The sequence below is a fragment of the Heptranchias perlo genome, unplaced genomic scaffold, assembly GCF_035084215.1.
Source record: "Heptranchias perlo isolate sHepPer1 unplaced genomic scaffold, sHepPer1.hap1 HAP1_SCAFFOLD_43, whole genome shotgun sequence".
NCBI classification, from domain to species: Eukaryota; Metazoa; Chordata; class Chondrichthyes; order Hexanchiformes; family Hexanchidae; genus Heptranchias; species Heptranchias perlo.
Window position 1 is genome coordinate 8,447,501 of NW_027139442.1, and position 16,392 is coordinate 8,463,892.

At 42.9% G+C, this 16,392-nt stretch overlaps 2 protein-coding genes, 1 long non-coding RNA gene and 1 other non-coding gene across 4 annotated transcripts in view; 3 read left to right on the forward strand and 1 right to left on the reverse strand.

Annotated features, from left to right (window-relative positions):
• Positions 1 to 1,863, forward strand: part of LOC137312576 (histone H2A-like) — a 4,037-nt gene extending 2,174 nt beyond the window's left edge. Inside the window, exon 2 of the mRNA XM_067979106.1 lies at positions 1,554 to 1,863. Within this exon, the coding sequence (XP_067835207.1) occupies positions 1,554 to 1,863 (310 nt within the window). The remainder of the gene's footprint in view (positions 1 to 1,553) is intronic.
• Positions 787 to 858, reverse strand: trnag-ucc (transfer RNA glycine (anticodon UCC)). The gene has a single exon. It is a non-coding gene; the product is annotated as a tRNA-Gly (tRNA).
• Positions 1,864 to 3,501: 1,638 nt separating the features above from the next.
• LOC137312382 (uncharacterized) lies at positions 3,502 to 10,493 on the forward strand. Its single transcript, XR_010960708.1, has 4 exons — positions 3,502 to 4,022; positions 4,381 to 4,466; positions 7,609 to 7,671; positions 8,032 to 10,493. It is a non-coding gene; the product is annotated as an uncharacterized lncRNA (long non-coding RNA).
• A 3,373-nt stretch (positions 10,494 to 13,866) lies between these two features.
• On the forward strand, positions 13,867 to 14,256 carry LOC137312517 (histone H2A-like). The gene has a single exon (XM_067979054.1). It carries the CDS (start codon positions 13,867 to 13,869, stop codon positions 14,254 to 14,256), a length of 390 nt encoding a protein of 129 aa, XP_067835155.1.
• Positions 14,257 to 16,392: the final 2,136 nt, after the last annotated feature.

Here is a 16,392-nt window from a genome sequence, read left to right on the forward strand (position 1 = left end):
AGAACTGAACACAGTACTCTAAATGAGGACGAACCAGAGCTCTGTATAACTGTGACAAAACTTCCAGTCCTTTTTATTCCCGTTCCCTTGAGCTAAAGATCAAAATTTCATCTCCATTTTAACTTCTTTTTAGTGATTTAGTAATCACTGTTAGTGATTTCTGTACTTGGATCCCCATATGCCTCGATTCCCCGAGAGTGCAAAAATCTATCGATCTCAGCTTTGAATATATTCAACGACTGAGCATCCACAGCCCTCTGGGGTTGAGAATTCCAAAGATTCACAACACTTTCAGTGAAGAAATTCTTCCTAATTTCGATCCGAAATGTCCGGTCCCTTATCTTGAGACTATGACCTCTAGTTCTTGGTTCTCCAGCAGGGTAATCAGCCTCTCCTCACCGACCCTGTCAAACCACCTAAGAATTTTATACGTTTCAATGCGATCACCGACCATTCTTCAAAACTCCAGCGAATATAAGCCAATATTACACAATATTTCAACATAGTACAATTGCAGCAAGAATTCCTTCCTCTTATATTCCAACACCCTTGCAATAAAGGCTGACATATCATTTGCCTTCCTCACTCTCATTCGACCCTTGGTAACTCACCATTCCCAGTATGTTTTTCCTCTGTTCCTTCTATAGGGAAAAGAAATGAACGTTGAAAACATTTTAATATAATTACAGCGGTTTATATTTTGGAAACAATATCCAGCTGAACTGCATCAAATTCGATTGCAAACTTCCAGTTTCAAAAGGAAGTGAAATAATAAGAATAACTAATTGCGATGGCCGGGAATCGAACCCGAGTCAACTGCTTGGAAGGCAGCTATGCTCACCACTATACCACCATCGCTGACAATTTGCCGCCATAAAATAGTTCCTAAACATTAAACCCTAAACAGACACTGCAGGCTTTTGGATTTTGTCCTTCATTGAAACTGGTTTCTGACGGATCCTTCCTCGCTCTGTTGCAGTTCCCGTTTCCGCCCAGTAGATGTCGCCAACCCCCAATCAATGGAAATTACAGAACAGCCAGTAATTCTTCACCTTTTCTCGGACTGAAGAGACAGTCGATACCTGCAATACTTGACCAGTTGGAAATACATTTTGCCACAGCTCACATCAGCCATTGAGTAAAGTTAAATAGTTATATTAAATCATTACAGAGACCGGACGACCAGCTGGGCACGAGTGGCAGCTTAATATTCAAGCCGATAAGATCTTTTGAAAGGACAGGGAAATAGGGAATGAAGGCAGAGTTGCAATATTAGTAAAGGACAATATTACAGCAGTTGAAAGATGCAATATCAGTGAGGGTGAGCGGGCAGTGTAAACACTCTGAGAGACACCCATCACAAGTGGCCCCACTGTACTCCTCCAGAAGGTATAAGAAGGGCGAGTGGGGGAGGATTTCTTCATTCTTTGTGGAAGTATTTGTGAGATTGTGGAAATGTCTGGAAGATGAAAAACCGGCGGTAAAGCTCGGTCCAAGGCCAAGTCTCGCTCATCCCGGGCCGGACTGCAGTTCCCTTTGGACCGTGTTCACAGCCTCCTGCGAAAGGGGAACTACGTTGAACGTGTGGGTGCCGGAGCCCCGGTCTATCTGGCTGCTTTGTTCGAGCATCTGACGGCTGAAATCCTCGAGCTGGCCGGCAACGCGGCCCGGGACAACAAGAAGACCCGCATCATCCCCAGACAGTTGCAGCTGGCCATTCGTAACGACGAGGAGCTCAACAAGCTGCTGGGACTGGTGACCATCGCTCAGGGCGGGGTGCTGCCTAATATCCAGGCCGTGCTGTTGCCGAAGAAAAGCGCTGGGAGCATCAAGAACAAGCGAAGCGGCCAAAATTTAATCTAATAACAGGACAAGGACAGGACCAATCTTATTAAATCATTTGACTAATTAACAGAAAGAGTAAATAAGGGTGACCTGGTAGATGTAATACATTTGGATTTTCAGAAAGCCTTATGTAAGGTACCGCATTGTGGACTCATGGCAAAGTTTAGTGTCCGTGGAGTCAGGGGACAGGTCGCAGAATGGAAAGCAAGCTGGCGACAAAACAGAAAACAGAGAATAGGGGTTACGGTTAGTTGCTTGGAGTGGCAAAAAGTGGGAAGTGGTTTAACACAGGGATCAGTGCGGGGACCACTGCTGTTCACAATTAACATTAACGATTTGGATTCGGGAATCGGAAGTACAATTTCAAAATTTGACTTTGACACCAAATTGGGGGGTACAGTTAATACAAAGGAAGAATGTGTCAAAATGCAAGAGGACATTAATAAACTTGCAGAATGAAGAATAAGGAGCTCACATATTGTTTGGATAATAAGTCTGAACAGGATAGAGGAGCAAAGGGATCGAGGGGTACAGACACACAAATTACTAAAAGTCGCAACTAAATTAGCTTCGCCAGCGTTACCGTCTGACAAAGACACTCGCCCTGAATCTGTGAAAAGATAATGACCATTAACTTGGACTGATGCCGAACACATCCCCAGATATAGTGCGGCCCGGCCCGGACATCTCATTCTCTCTGTTTTATATCAGACAGTATCCCACCTTCATGTGAGCACTAGAGAGAGATAAACAGTATCAGTCTTAGACTTCGTATCAGTGTCTAAATCACGCACAATAGCAATATCCACCTTCAGAAACAGCGCCAGAGAGAGAGAAAGGGAAGCAGACACGGTGAGAGAGACAGAGAGAGCGGTGAGAGAACCGGTAAAGTTCTGTTTTATCCAGAAAGATCGCGTTGGAGAGACAGAAGATGCAATCTCATCTCTCACTGATATTGTACAAGGGACAGAAACACTATTAATCCCACACTCAGGGACAGTGCAGAGAGTGACAAAAACAATAAGCCACATTTAACCCTCTTTTGCCTGTTGCACCATCTGAAGTTTTGCAGCTCAAGGCTGTTCGATATTACTCTTAGTAACCGAGAATTTCACTCCGGTTAAATTAATCTGGGATTGTTGCTGTCAGATATTAATTCTACACGGTCCCAGCAAATGCACCAACTCCCACTTTCCTCCCATGTTTCTCCAGGATTCGTCTGAGAAATCTACCCTCCAGTTTCGGAGTCACACGTTCATTTATCAGAAGAGGGGCCAAAAATGAACAGAATCCTTTGGCTCATTCCACAGCCGCCCACTTAATCTATGAAAGGCTCTTTACCATCACAAGATATGGACAGGAACAGCAAGGATGGAAACATCAAGTTTAATAGTTAGAGATTGTAAAGTCAGTCTGGATTCCAGCGTTCGGCACTGGTGGAATCCCATCTGTTTCCCATTCTGGTGCCTGTTCCTGCACAGCCTGTGGACCCCATTCCCTCTGACCTTTCCCCCAGCCCCACTTCCTTTGCTCAGACTCTGAAAAATTCCAATTGGGGAAAGTTTCCATCGATTTTTGTATTGGGAATTTTACCAGATATCTGCGCATGCGTGAATCAGCCCCGCCCCCAGTGCTGCTTGTTGGTGAGCGGAAGAGCGCATGCGCGCTCCCCTCCCCCAGCTCGGCCTGTGGGCGCCATTCCCTCAGTGAGCGGAAGAAGATGGTTTAAAACAGCCGGGAATGGAGAGATCACGGCCCCCGGGGGAAGGGAGCAAAGAGCAGCCTCGTTACAGCAGCTCATCGCTTCGGGACCGTGTCCGCAGATGGGCTCAGAGATCGGCATTGAGTCCGGGGGAAGGGCAGGGGAAGTCCGGGGGCTGTTTGTAAGAGGCGGAGTGGATCAGGAACTAGTCCAGGAACATCTATTGAGCGGGGGAAGGGAGAGGTCATTCTCGGGCTGTTTGTGCACAGGGTGTGTCCAGGGTAAGGGAGAGAGAATGGGAAGAAACTGCTATTTAAAATCATTGCTGCTTTCTCTCCCCAAACCAGCAGTGAATGTTCCTGGTTTATTTCCAGTCTCATCCTGTTTATTGTTACTGGACATTGAAGAGTGGAAACAGAGCCGGACAGTAAGGATGTGGGGAGTTATTCAAAGAGCATATTATTGCAGGCACCAGGTGAGAAGTTGAAGGACACATTTTAAACAACGGCTGTTTGCTTTCAGTTGAACGGTTAGTCCCCTGGGTGAGGGGTTTAGAAACCTGACCCGAACATCGGGTAGTCCCATTCATGGACCAGTGCAGTGGTTGGGTTGTGTCTGAATGCCTCTAAATTGTTATAAAACAGCCCAACACACCTGCTCTGCAGAAGCTGAGTGCTGCAGTATTGCAGTGGAGTCAGATACTGATACTGTTTGTATCGCTGATTTTCAATTGTGGATATTCAAAATAATTATTAACAGATATTAAACTGATCACTTTTGTATTTTCCACCTCACCTGTTCTTGAGTTACAAGAGATACGTTTCTTTTTACAGGCAAACCCTTGAAGGAGCCAGATTAAATGTGTAATTTCGTCCACCCGAGGCAAAGGAACAGTGCTGCCAACTCCTTATCACACACAGTATGTATATTATCACTCACAGAGAACAGAGACACAGACAGCTCATCAGTTCCACAGTCTCAGTCAGCAGAAGTAGTCAGTCCCACACTGATCCCAAATTTCCAGAGACACATTTTCAATCCAACAGTCAAACAGAGCAGGTGAGGCAGACACTGTTCCATTTCTCCCGAACTCAGTCCCGCTGCCAGGTGGATTCAAAAATCCCAGTCCAAAGTCTCGCTTTCAGATTGTCAATTTCACAAAAGGGCAACATCAGCCATGAATTAAATACCAGATACCCCGAGATTCCAATTGAATACTAGCCCAGAACTCACACACACGTGAGTTTAATCATGCAGTATCCATTCGAATAGTGTACCATTCGAATACAAATTGCCAGTCCAAAACTCATGTACAGTATCAGATTGAGAAATGCTGTGACAGTGTAACCTAAGTAACATATTAGATACCAGTTTATAATATACTCATAGTATGAGATTTAAAAATACAGTATCAATTCTATTAGCACAGACTGAGATACACATTACATACCAGTCCAAAAATGTTATAAAATAAAATGTAATAATGCAGTATCAATTCATTTAGTGCAGACTGATCTACACATTATATAGCAATTCAAAAATGTCACCATGTCAGTTTGAAAGATATATTAACATTCACAATATTACTCAAAGAGATATAGATTTAATAGTAGTCCAAAAGCACACAAATTATCTGATTTAAACCTCCAGCATCAAATCCTGAAGTTTATCCAAATTTACCAATTAAATAATGAGAAAAATTATTTAAACATTATGATATTAAAGTACATATTGAATACCATAATGTAATCGGAGAAAATAATTAGATACAGATACAGAATGAATCTCACACTCAGATACAGTACAGAGACACACAGATAAAGAATGAATCCCACATTCACACACAGTACCAGAGATGGCAGATACAGAACGAATCTCATACTCACACACAGTACAAGAAATTGACAGATACAGAATGAATCCCATACTCACATAGATTACCAGGAACAGAATGAATCTCACTCACACAGTACCACAAACTGACAGATACAGAATGAATGTCACAGTCACATTACTGAAGACTGAGTTATACATTGCATACCTGTCCAAAGATCTCATAGTGTCAGATTGAAAGATACTGTATCAATTCCATTAGTTCAGACTGAGTTACATATTAGATATATTGGTAAATACTCATAGAGTATTATACTGAAATATACATTATCAATACCTTTGGTACAGACTGAGCTACACATTACATACTAGTCCAAAAACCTCATAAATGTTCAGACTGGAAGATACAGCTTCAATTCTATTAGCACTGTCTGACCTGTACATTGCACCCCAGACTGAAAAACCCATAAAATATTAGACTGAAAGAGAGATTATCGATTCCATGAGTGCAGACTGAGCCACACATTATATAGCAGTCCAAGAATCTCATAATGTAACAGACTCAAATATACAACATCAAATTCATCAGCACAGACTGAACTATATGTTACTCACCAGTCCAAAAATCTCATAGAGTAACAGATTGAATGATTCAATATCACTTCCATTATTGAAGACTGAGCTGCACATCACATTCCAGTCCAAAAATCTCATACAATATCAGACTTAAAGATACAGTATCAATTCCTTTAGTGCAAGATGAGCTACATATTACATACCAGTCCAAAAACCTCATAGTGTTAGACTCAGATATAGACTTAATCCCATTATTGCAGACTGAGCTACACATTACATACCAGTCCAGTAATTTCAACATAAACAGACTGAAAAGTACATTATCATTCATAATAAAGTTCAGAGATTAAGATGTAACATTACTCCAAAACTCACACACGTTGTTTGATTAAAGAAAACCGATAATTGTATCCATATTAACAAATTAAATACTCGAAGAACTGTATATACTTTAAAGTATTAAAAATATAGTTTCAAATCCGATACTGTAATCTGAAATAAGAATACAGAATGAATCCAGACTTGCACATTGTCTCAGAGACTGAATTACAGAATAAATCCCACACTGAGATAAAATAGCAGAAAATGGCAGATACAGAATGTATCCAACACTCACAGACAGTACCAGAGACTGACAGGTACTAGAGATAGACAGATACAGAATGAATCCATCACTTATATGTAGTACCTTCGACTGACAGATGCAGAATATACCCTACGCTCACACTCAGTAGTGGAGACTGATAGATACAGAATGAATCCCAAACTCGCGCACAGTACCAGAGACAGACAGGTAGAGAATAAACCCCATTCTCACACACAGTCCCAGAGACAGACAGACACAGAAGAAACCCCACTCTCATACACAGTACCAGAGACTGACCTCTACTGGACGTAAGCGAGAACTGTAAAAGAGTGGAACAAATTCACATCATCTGTCATGGTGACAGAAACAGGACAATCTGCAATGTGAGGAAAGTCTCTGTCTGTAACAATTATTCTCGCATTTTTGCACATTATGATAGTGAAAAATGAAGACAATTGATTTATAATAAGGTTTTTGTTTTACTCATTCGATAGTTGTGAATTTACCGCATTATATTTCACTGTACATTGCACAGTATTTCTCTCTGGTTTCTCAGGACACGATTTACATTGCTCCTCCACCCAATTTAGACTCTTCTTTTCCAAGCAGTATGTGGCCTCCTTATTCCCCCAAGTGAAACGCACCACCTCGCACCTTTCTATATTGAAATTCAATGGGCATTTACACGGCCGTTCTCCTAGCTTCACAGTCTTCCTCAGAATAGATAATACCCCCTAAATTGATTAGAAGAATTTAACACAGCATTACAAATAGTGTTTGGTCTAACAAAATGTACTTGCAGCACGTCTCCATTCCTAGTTTTTCTAAATCTCACTCGTGCAATATAATGTGAAGAATGAGTTTGTCTTCTGTCCCTCTCTCATCTGCAAACTTCAATGTCCCGGGGTTTGGGGACATCAACTGGCCGGAAGCAGAACCGCAACAATTCGGTACAAATTGGTGAAACCGGATAATGTGCAGTGTGAACGTGTTTGTGATTGGTGGCAGGAATTAAATCTGATTTTTCATATCTGCCCATTAACCTTTAGTGTTTGTTATTGAACAGTGAACAGAGCCGTACAGTAAGGATATGGGGAGTTATAAAAAGACCATCTATTGCAGGCATCAGGTGAGCTGTTTGAAGGACAAATTTTAAACAGTGGCTGTTTTGTTTCGGTTTTATGGTTAGTCCCATGGGAGAGGGGATTAGAAACTTGACCTGTACAAAGGTTCCCGCCCCATGGATCAGTGCAGGGGTTGGGTTGTATCTGGATGTCACTAATTTTTTGTAAAACAGCCCAACACACCTGGTGTGCAGAAGCTGAGTGCTGCAGTACTGCAGTGGAGTCAGACACTGACACTGTTTGTATCACTGGTTTTCTATTTGTAGATATTACAATGATTATTAACAGAGAGATTCAATTGATCACGTTTGTATTTTCTACTTCACCTGTTGTTAAGTTACAAGCGATATTTTTTCTTCCTGCAGGCAAATCCTTGAAGGACCCACAATCAATGTGATGTTGACTCCACCCGAGGCACGTGGAGCAGTCAATGCAGCCAGCTGCTTCTCACACACAGTAGGTACATTAACACTCACAGAGCACAGAGACAAGGATAGGTCACCAGTCCCACAATCTCAGACAGCAGAAATAGCCAGTCGCATACTGATCCCAATCCAACAGTCAAACAGAGTAGGAGAGACAGACGGAATTTCCATTTCACAATGACTCAGTACCGCTGACCGGCAGATAAATAATTCCCAGTCCAAAATCACACCCAGTATCAGATTGAAAGGCACTGTGTCAATCTCACGTTTGTTCAGCCTTAGCTACAAATTAAATCCCAGATGGACCTGACACATGGGACCGATTGATAGGTACAGAATGAATCACAATAGTGTACCCGAGATTCAAATTAAGTACCAGCCCACAACTCTCACACATTATGAGTTTAAAGATGCAGTATTCATGACCACATTGTACACTGAGATACACATTAGATACCAGTTCAGATGTTACCCAAATTTGACTCACATATTTGTCCAAAAACCTCATAGTGTCAGAATGCAATGTCCATTTCAATTCCTTTACTGCAGACTGAGGTACACATTAGATACCAGTCCAAAATTATCATAAAGTATGAGACTGAAAGATACAGTATCAATCCCATTGGTGCAGACTGAGCTACACGTCACATACAAGTCCAAAAATCTCAGTGTCAGGTTGAAAGATACAGAATCAATTCCATCAGTGCGGATTGAGCTACACATTATGTACAAGTCCAAAATTCACATAGAGTCTCGTACTGGAAGATACAGTATCAATCCCATTAGTGCAGGCTGAGGTACACATTAGTTACCTGTCCAAAAATCACATTGTGTCAAACTGAAAGGCACAGTATCAATTCCTTTACTGCAGACAGAGATTCACATTAGATACCTGTCCAAAAATCAAGTACAGTATCATAATGGAATATATAGTATCGATTTGATTAGTACAGACTGATCTACACGTAACATACCAGTAGAAAAACCTCACACGGTATCAGACTGGAAGATACAGTATCAAACCCATTAGTGCAGACTGAGGTTCACATTAGATACCAGTTCAAAAGTGTCAAACTGAAAGATACAGTATCAATTCCATTGGTGCAGAGTGAACGACACCTTACAAACCAGCCTAAATATATGACACAGTATCAGACTAGAAGGTTCAGTATGAATTCCATCAGTGCAGACTGAGCTACACATTACAAACCAGTCCAAAAATCTCTTGCAGTGTCTGACTGAAAGTTAGAGTGTCAATTCCATTTGTACAGACAGAACAACAGATGACATACCAGGTCAAAAATCTCATACAGTGTCAGCCTGAAAGATACAATATCAATTCCATTAGTCCAGACTGAGCTACGCATTAAATACGAGTCCAAAAAATTCACAGCAAAAGATTGACATGTACATTATCTTCAGAGATTAAGATATAATCCTACAACAAAACTCACACACGTTGTTAGATGAAAACAAAATCCAATAGTGTATCCATATTTACAAATTAATGCCAGACAAAAGATTTGCACATATTAATGAATTTAAGAAACAGTTTCAAGCACTATACTGCAACCTGAAATAAGAATGCAGAACGAATCCAGACTTGCACTTTTCCCATAGACTGAGTTACAGGATGAATCCCCCACTGAGATAAAATACCAGAGACTGACAGTCACAGAATGAAACCCACACTCACAGATAGAACCAGAGATTGACAGATACAGAATGAATCCCACATTCACAGACAGTATCAGAGACTGACAGATACAGAATGAATCCCACACTCACACACAGAACCAGAGACTGACAGATACAGAATGAATCCCACACTCACATATAGTACCAGAGATTGACAGATACAGAATGAATCCCACATTCACAGACAGTACCAGAGACTGACAGATACAGAATGAATCCCACACTCACATTCAGTGCCAGAGACTGACAGATACAGAATGAATCCCAAACTCACACACGGTACCAGAGAATGACAGATACAGAATGAATCCCACACTCACAGACTGTACTGGAGACTGAGAGATACAGAATGAATCCCACACTCACAGACTGTACTGGAGACTGACAGATACAGAATGAATCCCACACTCACAGACTGTACTGGAGACTGACGGATACAGAATGAATCTCACACTCACATATTGACTGACAGACAGAGAATTAATCCCACACTCTCATACAGTCTGACATCTATTGGACATTAGTAAGAACTGTAACAGAGTGGAATAAATTCACATCATCTGTCGTTGTTACAGATTCAGAAAAATGTGCAATATGAGGAAATAGTTTCTCCCCGTAACTTCTACTCTCGTATTTTTTCATATTTTGTCAGTGAAAAATTAGACAATTGATTCATAATAAAGTTTTGTTTTGATCGTTCGAAAGTTGCCCCATTATATTTCCCTCTACATTGCGCAAAATTTCTGTCTGATTTCTTATGACACGATTTATATTAATTCAAATATACCGAACTGCAACACAAATAAAAACTGAGCGCAAATCTGGAAGTTTCAACGGCGACCGTCAAAAGTGAAAGGGATAAAATATAGAAAAAATTAAAACCGAAAATGCTGGAAAGACTCAGCAGGTCCGGCAGCATCTGTGGAGAAGGGAAGCTCGGGTTAACGATTCAGGTCAATGATCCTTCGATAGATCAGAAAGGTTAATCCGACATAATTTAAATAAGGAACGGGAATCAGCAGAGGGAAAAACTTCAGACAATCAATTAATTTCACAGATCCGTGCAATTGTGTCCTTTATCCACCGTACAGATCAGGGCAAATAATAATACAAAGGAACAGTTAAATTCAACGTTATGGTGGAAGAAATGAATTTTAAAATATTTTTTATATAAATTGGACCCGTTTGGAAACATTATCGCTCTGAACATCATCAAATTCGGTTCCAGTCTTGGTGTTTCTGAATTCAGCGTGCTGGGATTCAAACCTGTTGGAATTAACTGCTGGGAAGGCAGCTATACTCACCATTATAGCACCTTATTTCACTTGGATGGAGAAATAGAGAGTTTCTGTGGAATTTCGGACTGAATTGTTCCCTTTGGGTTTCTGGCAGTTTAATCACAGACAATAAATCGTTACAAAAAATCATCCCCTGAACAGACACAACAAGCTGGTGGAATTTCTCATTCATAGATATTAAATAAGGGGATGGCAAAAGCGAATAGGAAGAGGTTAGGAAGAAGTCACAAAAACAATTAGGGAAGCAAACAGGAACCACGAAATCAAATTATCAAGGAATATAAAAAGTAATAGTAAATTATTCCACAGACACAAAAATAACAAAAGGAAAATCAGAATATCTTGAGTGCCACTCAGGGATTCACAAAATAAACTCACAGGTAACGTCAGCAAAATGGCAGAAATATTGAATTATTACTTTCCCTCAGTATTTTCGCGGGAGATTAACAGGGTGAACATGATATTAAAGGAAGAGTTCAATAGAGATATCAAGACATTTATGTTAAAATGGTGGTAGAACTCCTGGTCCAGATGGATTGCATCCGCACATAGTAAGTGAAGCAAGGGAAGAGATAGCAGAGGCACCGTTGAATATATCGGAAAAATCATTACATAAAGGAATAGTGCCAGAGGACTGGATTACAGTTAATGTGATTCTTCTATTTTGAAACAGGAGATAGAACAAATCCAGTTCACCAAACATCGGTGGTAGGAATGATCATGGAATCATTTAATCACTGATGCAACAGAAAAAATCCAGAGACCGAAAATATAATAAAGAATAGTTATCACGGATTTCAGAAAGGGATGGTTTAATAGTTTGGCAGAAGGTTTGACAGTTTAAATCACAGTTCAAAATAACTTATCTGCTTTTAAATTCTATTCCTCTAGAATGTGCTGTGTTTGCTTTTTTATGGTCTGAACAACCTGTGTTGCGACTTTCAATGATTTGTCAAACTGTACCCCTAAATCCCTTTGCTCTTCGACCTCATTTAGACTCGTATTTTCCAATCAGTATGTGGCCTCGTTATTCCCCCAGCAAAATGCACCATCTCACACCTTTCGATATGGAAATTCAATGGCCATTGACACGGACTTTCAGCAAGCTTATTAAACTCTTTTTTTTATTTTTTGCATTTTTCCTCAGTGTAGGCTATACCCCCTAAATTAATTACAAACATTTAATACAGCATTACAACTAATGCTTTGTATAATACAATGTTCTCCATTCCCAGTTTTTCTAAATCCCACCCGTGCAATATAATGTGAAGAATGAGTTTATCTTCTGTCCCTCTCTCATCTGCAAACTTCAATGACCCGGGGTTTGGGGACATCTACTGGCCGGAAGCAGAACTGCAACAGTTCGGAACAAATTGCTCAAACCGGACAATGTGCAGTGTGAGCGTGTTTGTGATTGGTGGCAGGTATTAAATCTGTTTGGTTTCTTCAGATATCCAATCAGATCGATAAAGGAAAAATGTTGTGACATCAGTCCCAATCACAATCATTATATTTCCCATCCCTCATTAGCATAGGGCTGTGGTGTTGCCTATTTAATCCGAGCTCGGAGCGGATTTCGGTCATTTCTGAGTTTGAAATTGAGTTTGAAAATGCCTGAGGACAAGAAAGCAGCTCCCAAGAAGGGCGCCAAGAAAACCTTGAGTAAAGTACCAGCCAAGGGCGGCAAGAAGCGGAGAAAGGCGAGGAAGGAGAGTTACTCCATCTACGTCTACAAAGTGATGAAGCAGGTTCACCCCGACACCGGCATCTCCTCAAAGGCCATGAGCATCATGAACTCCTTTGTGAACGATATTTTCGAGCGCATCGCGGGTGAGGCTTCCCGCCTGGCCCATTATAATAAACGCCGCACCATCAGCTCTCGGGAGATCCAGACCGCCGTTCGCCTGCTGCTGCCCGGGGAACTGGCCAAGCACGCCGTGTCGGAAGGGACAAAGGCGGTGACCAAATACACCAGCTCCAAGTAAAACTCCACAATGTACTGAAAAAAATGAACACAAAGGCTCTTTTAAGAGCCACCCACAGTCTCTCTGAAGACGCTGTACCGACACCTCTGGATGGAATTATTTACGGTAGATAGTTTGACACTAACTGTCTCTCTATAACTTGTCCTTTTGTGATTTCTCTTGATATCGGACAGATTCTCATAATCACTGCCGGGTATAATCTGTGTGTCGATGTTCAATTTACAGCCAATAAACAAAAACGTGTCCCTGAACCTCTCATTTCAGTTCATTTTCCGCCCCTTCCCCCGCGTCTGACACTTCAGCGCTGTTTCAAGGCGGTGGATTCGAGTTCGGTCATTTCTTTCTCCTTCTCACGTTTGTTTGTTAATTATTCGGGACAAAACGAGGCTTTATTCCCGCCCGATTGAAAGGGAACGGAGAATGAAGCGGTTTGTAACAGATTCTGGAAGTTGTGACGACAAATGTGGAATAACAGAGTAAAAGATGAGATGTTTAAATATTTGTTTTTACGCGACATTATTTACTAAATCCGCTTCTTGTGTTACAAATATATTGGCGGGCTTTTCAAATTTCAAAAAAACGGTTCTGGTCGGTATTTTCCGCCCTTTTCTCATTGCCGGCTATTGAGTGGTGAATGAAACAACCCTCTGATTGGTTTAACGAACAGCTCAATGAGATTGAGAACACATGGACCAACCACAAGTGCCCCCACTGCAGTCCTCCAGAAGGTATAAGAAGGGCGAGTGCAGGAGGATTTCTTCATTCTTTGTGAAAGTGTTTGTGAGATTGTGGAAATGTCTGGAAGAGGAAAAACCGGCGGGAAAGCTCGGGCCAAGGCCAAGTCTCGCTCATCCCGGGCCGGACTGCAGTTCCCTGTGGGCCGTGTTCACAGGCACCTGCGGAAGGGGAACTACGCTGAACGTGTGGGTGCCGGAGCCCCGGTCTATCTGGCTGCTGTGCTCGAGTATCTGACGGCTGAAATCCTCGAGCTGGCCGGCAACGCGGCCCGCGACAATAAGAAGACCCGTATCATCCCCAGACACCTGCAGCTGGCCATCCGCAACGACGAGGAGCTCAACAAGCTGCTGGGACGGGTGACCATCGCTCAGGGCGGGGTGCTGCCGAATATCCAGGCCGTGCTGCTGCCGAAGAAAACCAGCAATGTGAGCGCCAAGAGCAAGTGAAGCGGACACGATTTGATCTGATAACCCAAAGGCTCTTTTCAGAGCCACCCACTGTATCGGTGAAAGGGCTGGTTACTGTCGAAGCGAGTCATGAATCAATTTAATAGGGACTTGATTCCGATCCGAGAAACGAACAATAACTTGTTCAATACATATGATCCAGATCGGTCTGTTGCAGTACTCGCTTCAGGACAGCAGATGTCGCCAATCTCCCATAGATTGATCATTGCAGATTGTTTGGTGAATGAGACAAAAAATAACAAAATCGTCAGAATTGTCAATTGGGCGGGTGGGATACAGAAATACCAGGGACGCATATGATTATTTTCTGTCTCATTCTCGGACAACACTGGCTCAGTCTGAGTTATTTTGCCCAGATTTGAACAGATGCTGACTGATATGCTGATTATTGTGTCAGCGATTGCTGAATTAAGAATGTGAGTGAAATTTCTTTTTGGATGTGAGTGAGGGAATTATTCTGTCCCTGTCCGTCCCACATCTGCTCCCTCCCTTTTATGCATTTCCCATTCAAACAAGTTTCTCAAGGCCATGCGATTTCATGCCAGGCGATCACAGCTCTTTCCATCGCCGATTTGGTGGCTCTGAAAAGAGCCTTTGTTGCACTTGGTGCTGAAGCCGGGTCGGGTTGAGGCGCGCTCCCCGCGGATGCGGCGGGCCAGCTGGATGTCTTTGGGCATGATGGTGACTCGCTTGGCGTGGATGGCGCACAGGTTGGTGTCCTCAAACAGCCCGACCAGATAAGCCTCGCTGGCCTCCTGCAGGGCCATGACGGCCGAGCTCTGGAAGCGCAGGTCTGTCTTGAAATCCTGAGCGATCTCTCGCACCAGGCGCTGGAAGGGCAGTTTGCGGATCAGCAGCTCGGTGGATTTCTGGTAGCGGCGGATCTCCCTCAGAGCCACAGTGCCGGGTCTGTAGCGATGAGGCTTCTTCACTCCGCCCGTGGCTGGAGCGCACTTCCTGGCCGCTTTGGTCGCCAACTGTTTGCGAGGAGCTTTCCCGCCGGTCGATTTGCGCGCTGTCTGCTTGGTCCTGGCCATTTTCTGAACAGATCTCAACACAACCCGAGATACAGAGTCTGTGAATACGGAGTGCGCTCTGGGGCCGCCTTTTGAAGCGTCTAAGGGTATCCGCCCCTGGCCTGTGATTGGCTGAGGTTTCACCCCCAGACAAGGAGGGACTGCCCCGGGACTGTGATTGGCAGGTTTGATCCGAGATCTGTCAGTCAGACCAAAACGGCGCGAGGTATTGGGTCCCAATTGGCTGAGCTGAAATTAATCTTCAATTTCAAAAAGCCCGCCAATTTCAGAGCATCTAATAACAGTTTCAAGAAAATTTCATTTCCCTCCAGCAATTTAAGAATCTCTCTCTTCATAATCTCCATTATTTCCTTCTCCTCAGCTCAAATCTCAGGCTGTTTCACATTCCGATTCATTCTCTGATCTGTCTCTAAACGGGCGGGAATAAATTCCCGGTCATTGCTTTACGTAACGGGACAAAGTCCAGCTTCAATTTCAAAAATCCCGCCAGTTCCAGCCCGGTGAACCGCTCCTCAAACAGAAACTTCACATCGAACTGATAATTGAATGAGGGCAGGAAATAAACACCGAGCAGAGAGGACAGAGGGAGTGAGGAGGGATTTTAATTTGAGCGGAGAATGTAATGTCTGGGGAAAGACTCTGTATCACCGCCTGTTCATTTATACCGTGAAACCGGGAATTCCGCTCCTTCTCTCGGGATGGCCGAGAACCCCGGCCGTTGTTTCTGATCTCCCTGTACCGAGTGTTGGGGAATCTCCCCATACTAATTAAATATCAGAAACTGATTCCCCACCCCGAGATCTTTCCTCTCCCCGTTCCCAGGTCAGTGCTCTCTCTGTGAGGCGGTGGGTGGCTCTTAGAAGAGCCTTTGTTTTGTTTCCGGTTTGAAAGGGTCGAATTGTTCAGCCGCCGAATCCATAGAGAGTGCGGCCCTGCCGTTTCAGAGCGTACACCACATCCATGGCAGTGACCGTCTTGCGCTTGGCGTGTTCAGTGTAGGTGACCGCGTCCCTGATCACATTCTCCAGGAAAACCTTCAGCACCCCGCGGGTTTCCTCGTAGATCAGACCCGAGATCC

Excerpts from the sequence above, each read along its gene's own strand:
- LOC137312517 (XM_067979054.1), top strand. The coding sequence starts at position 13,867 with ATGTCTGGAAGAGGAAAAACCGGCGGGAAAGCTCGGGCCAAGGCCAAG.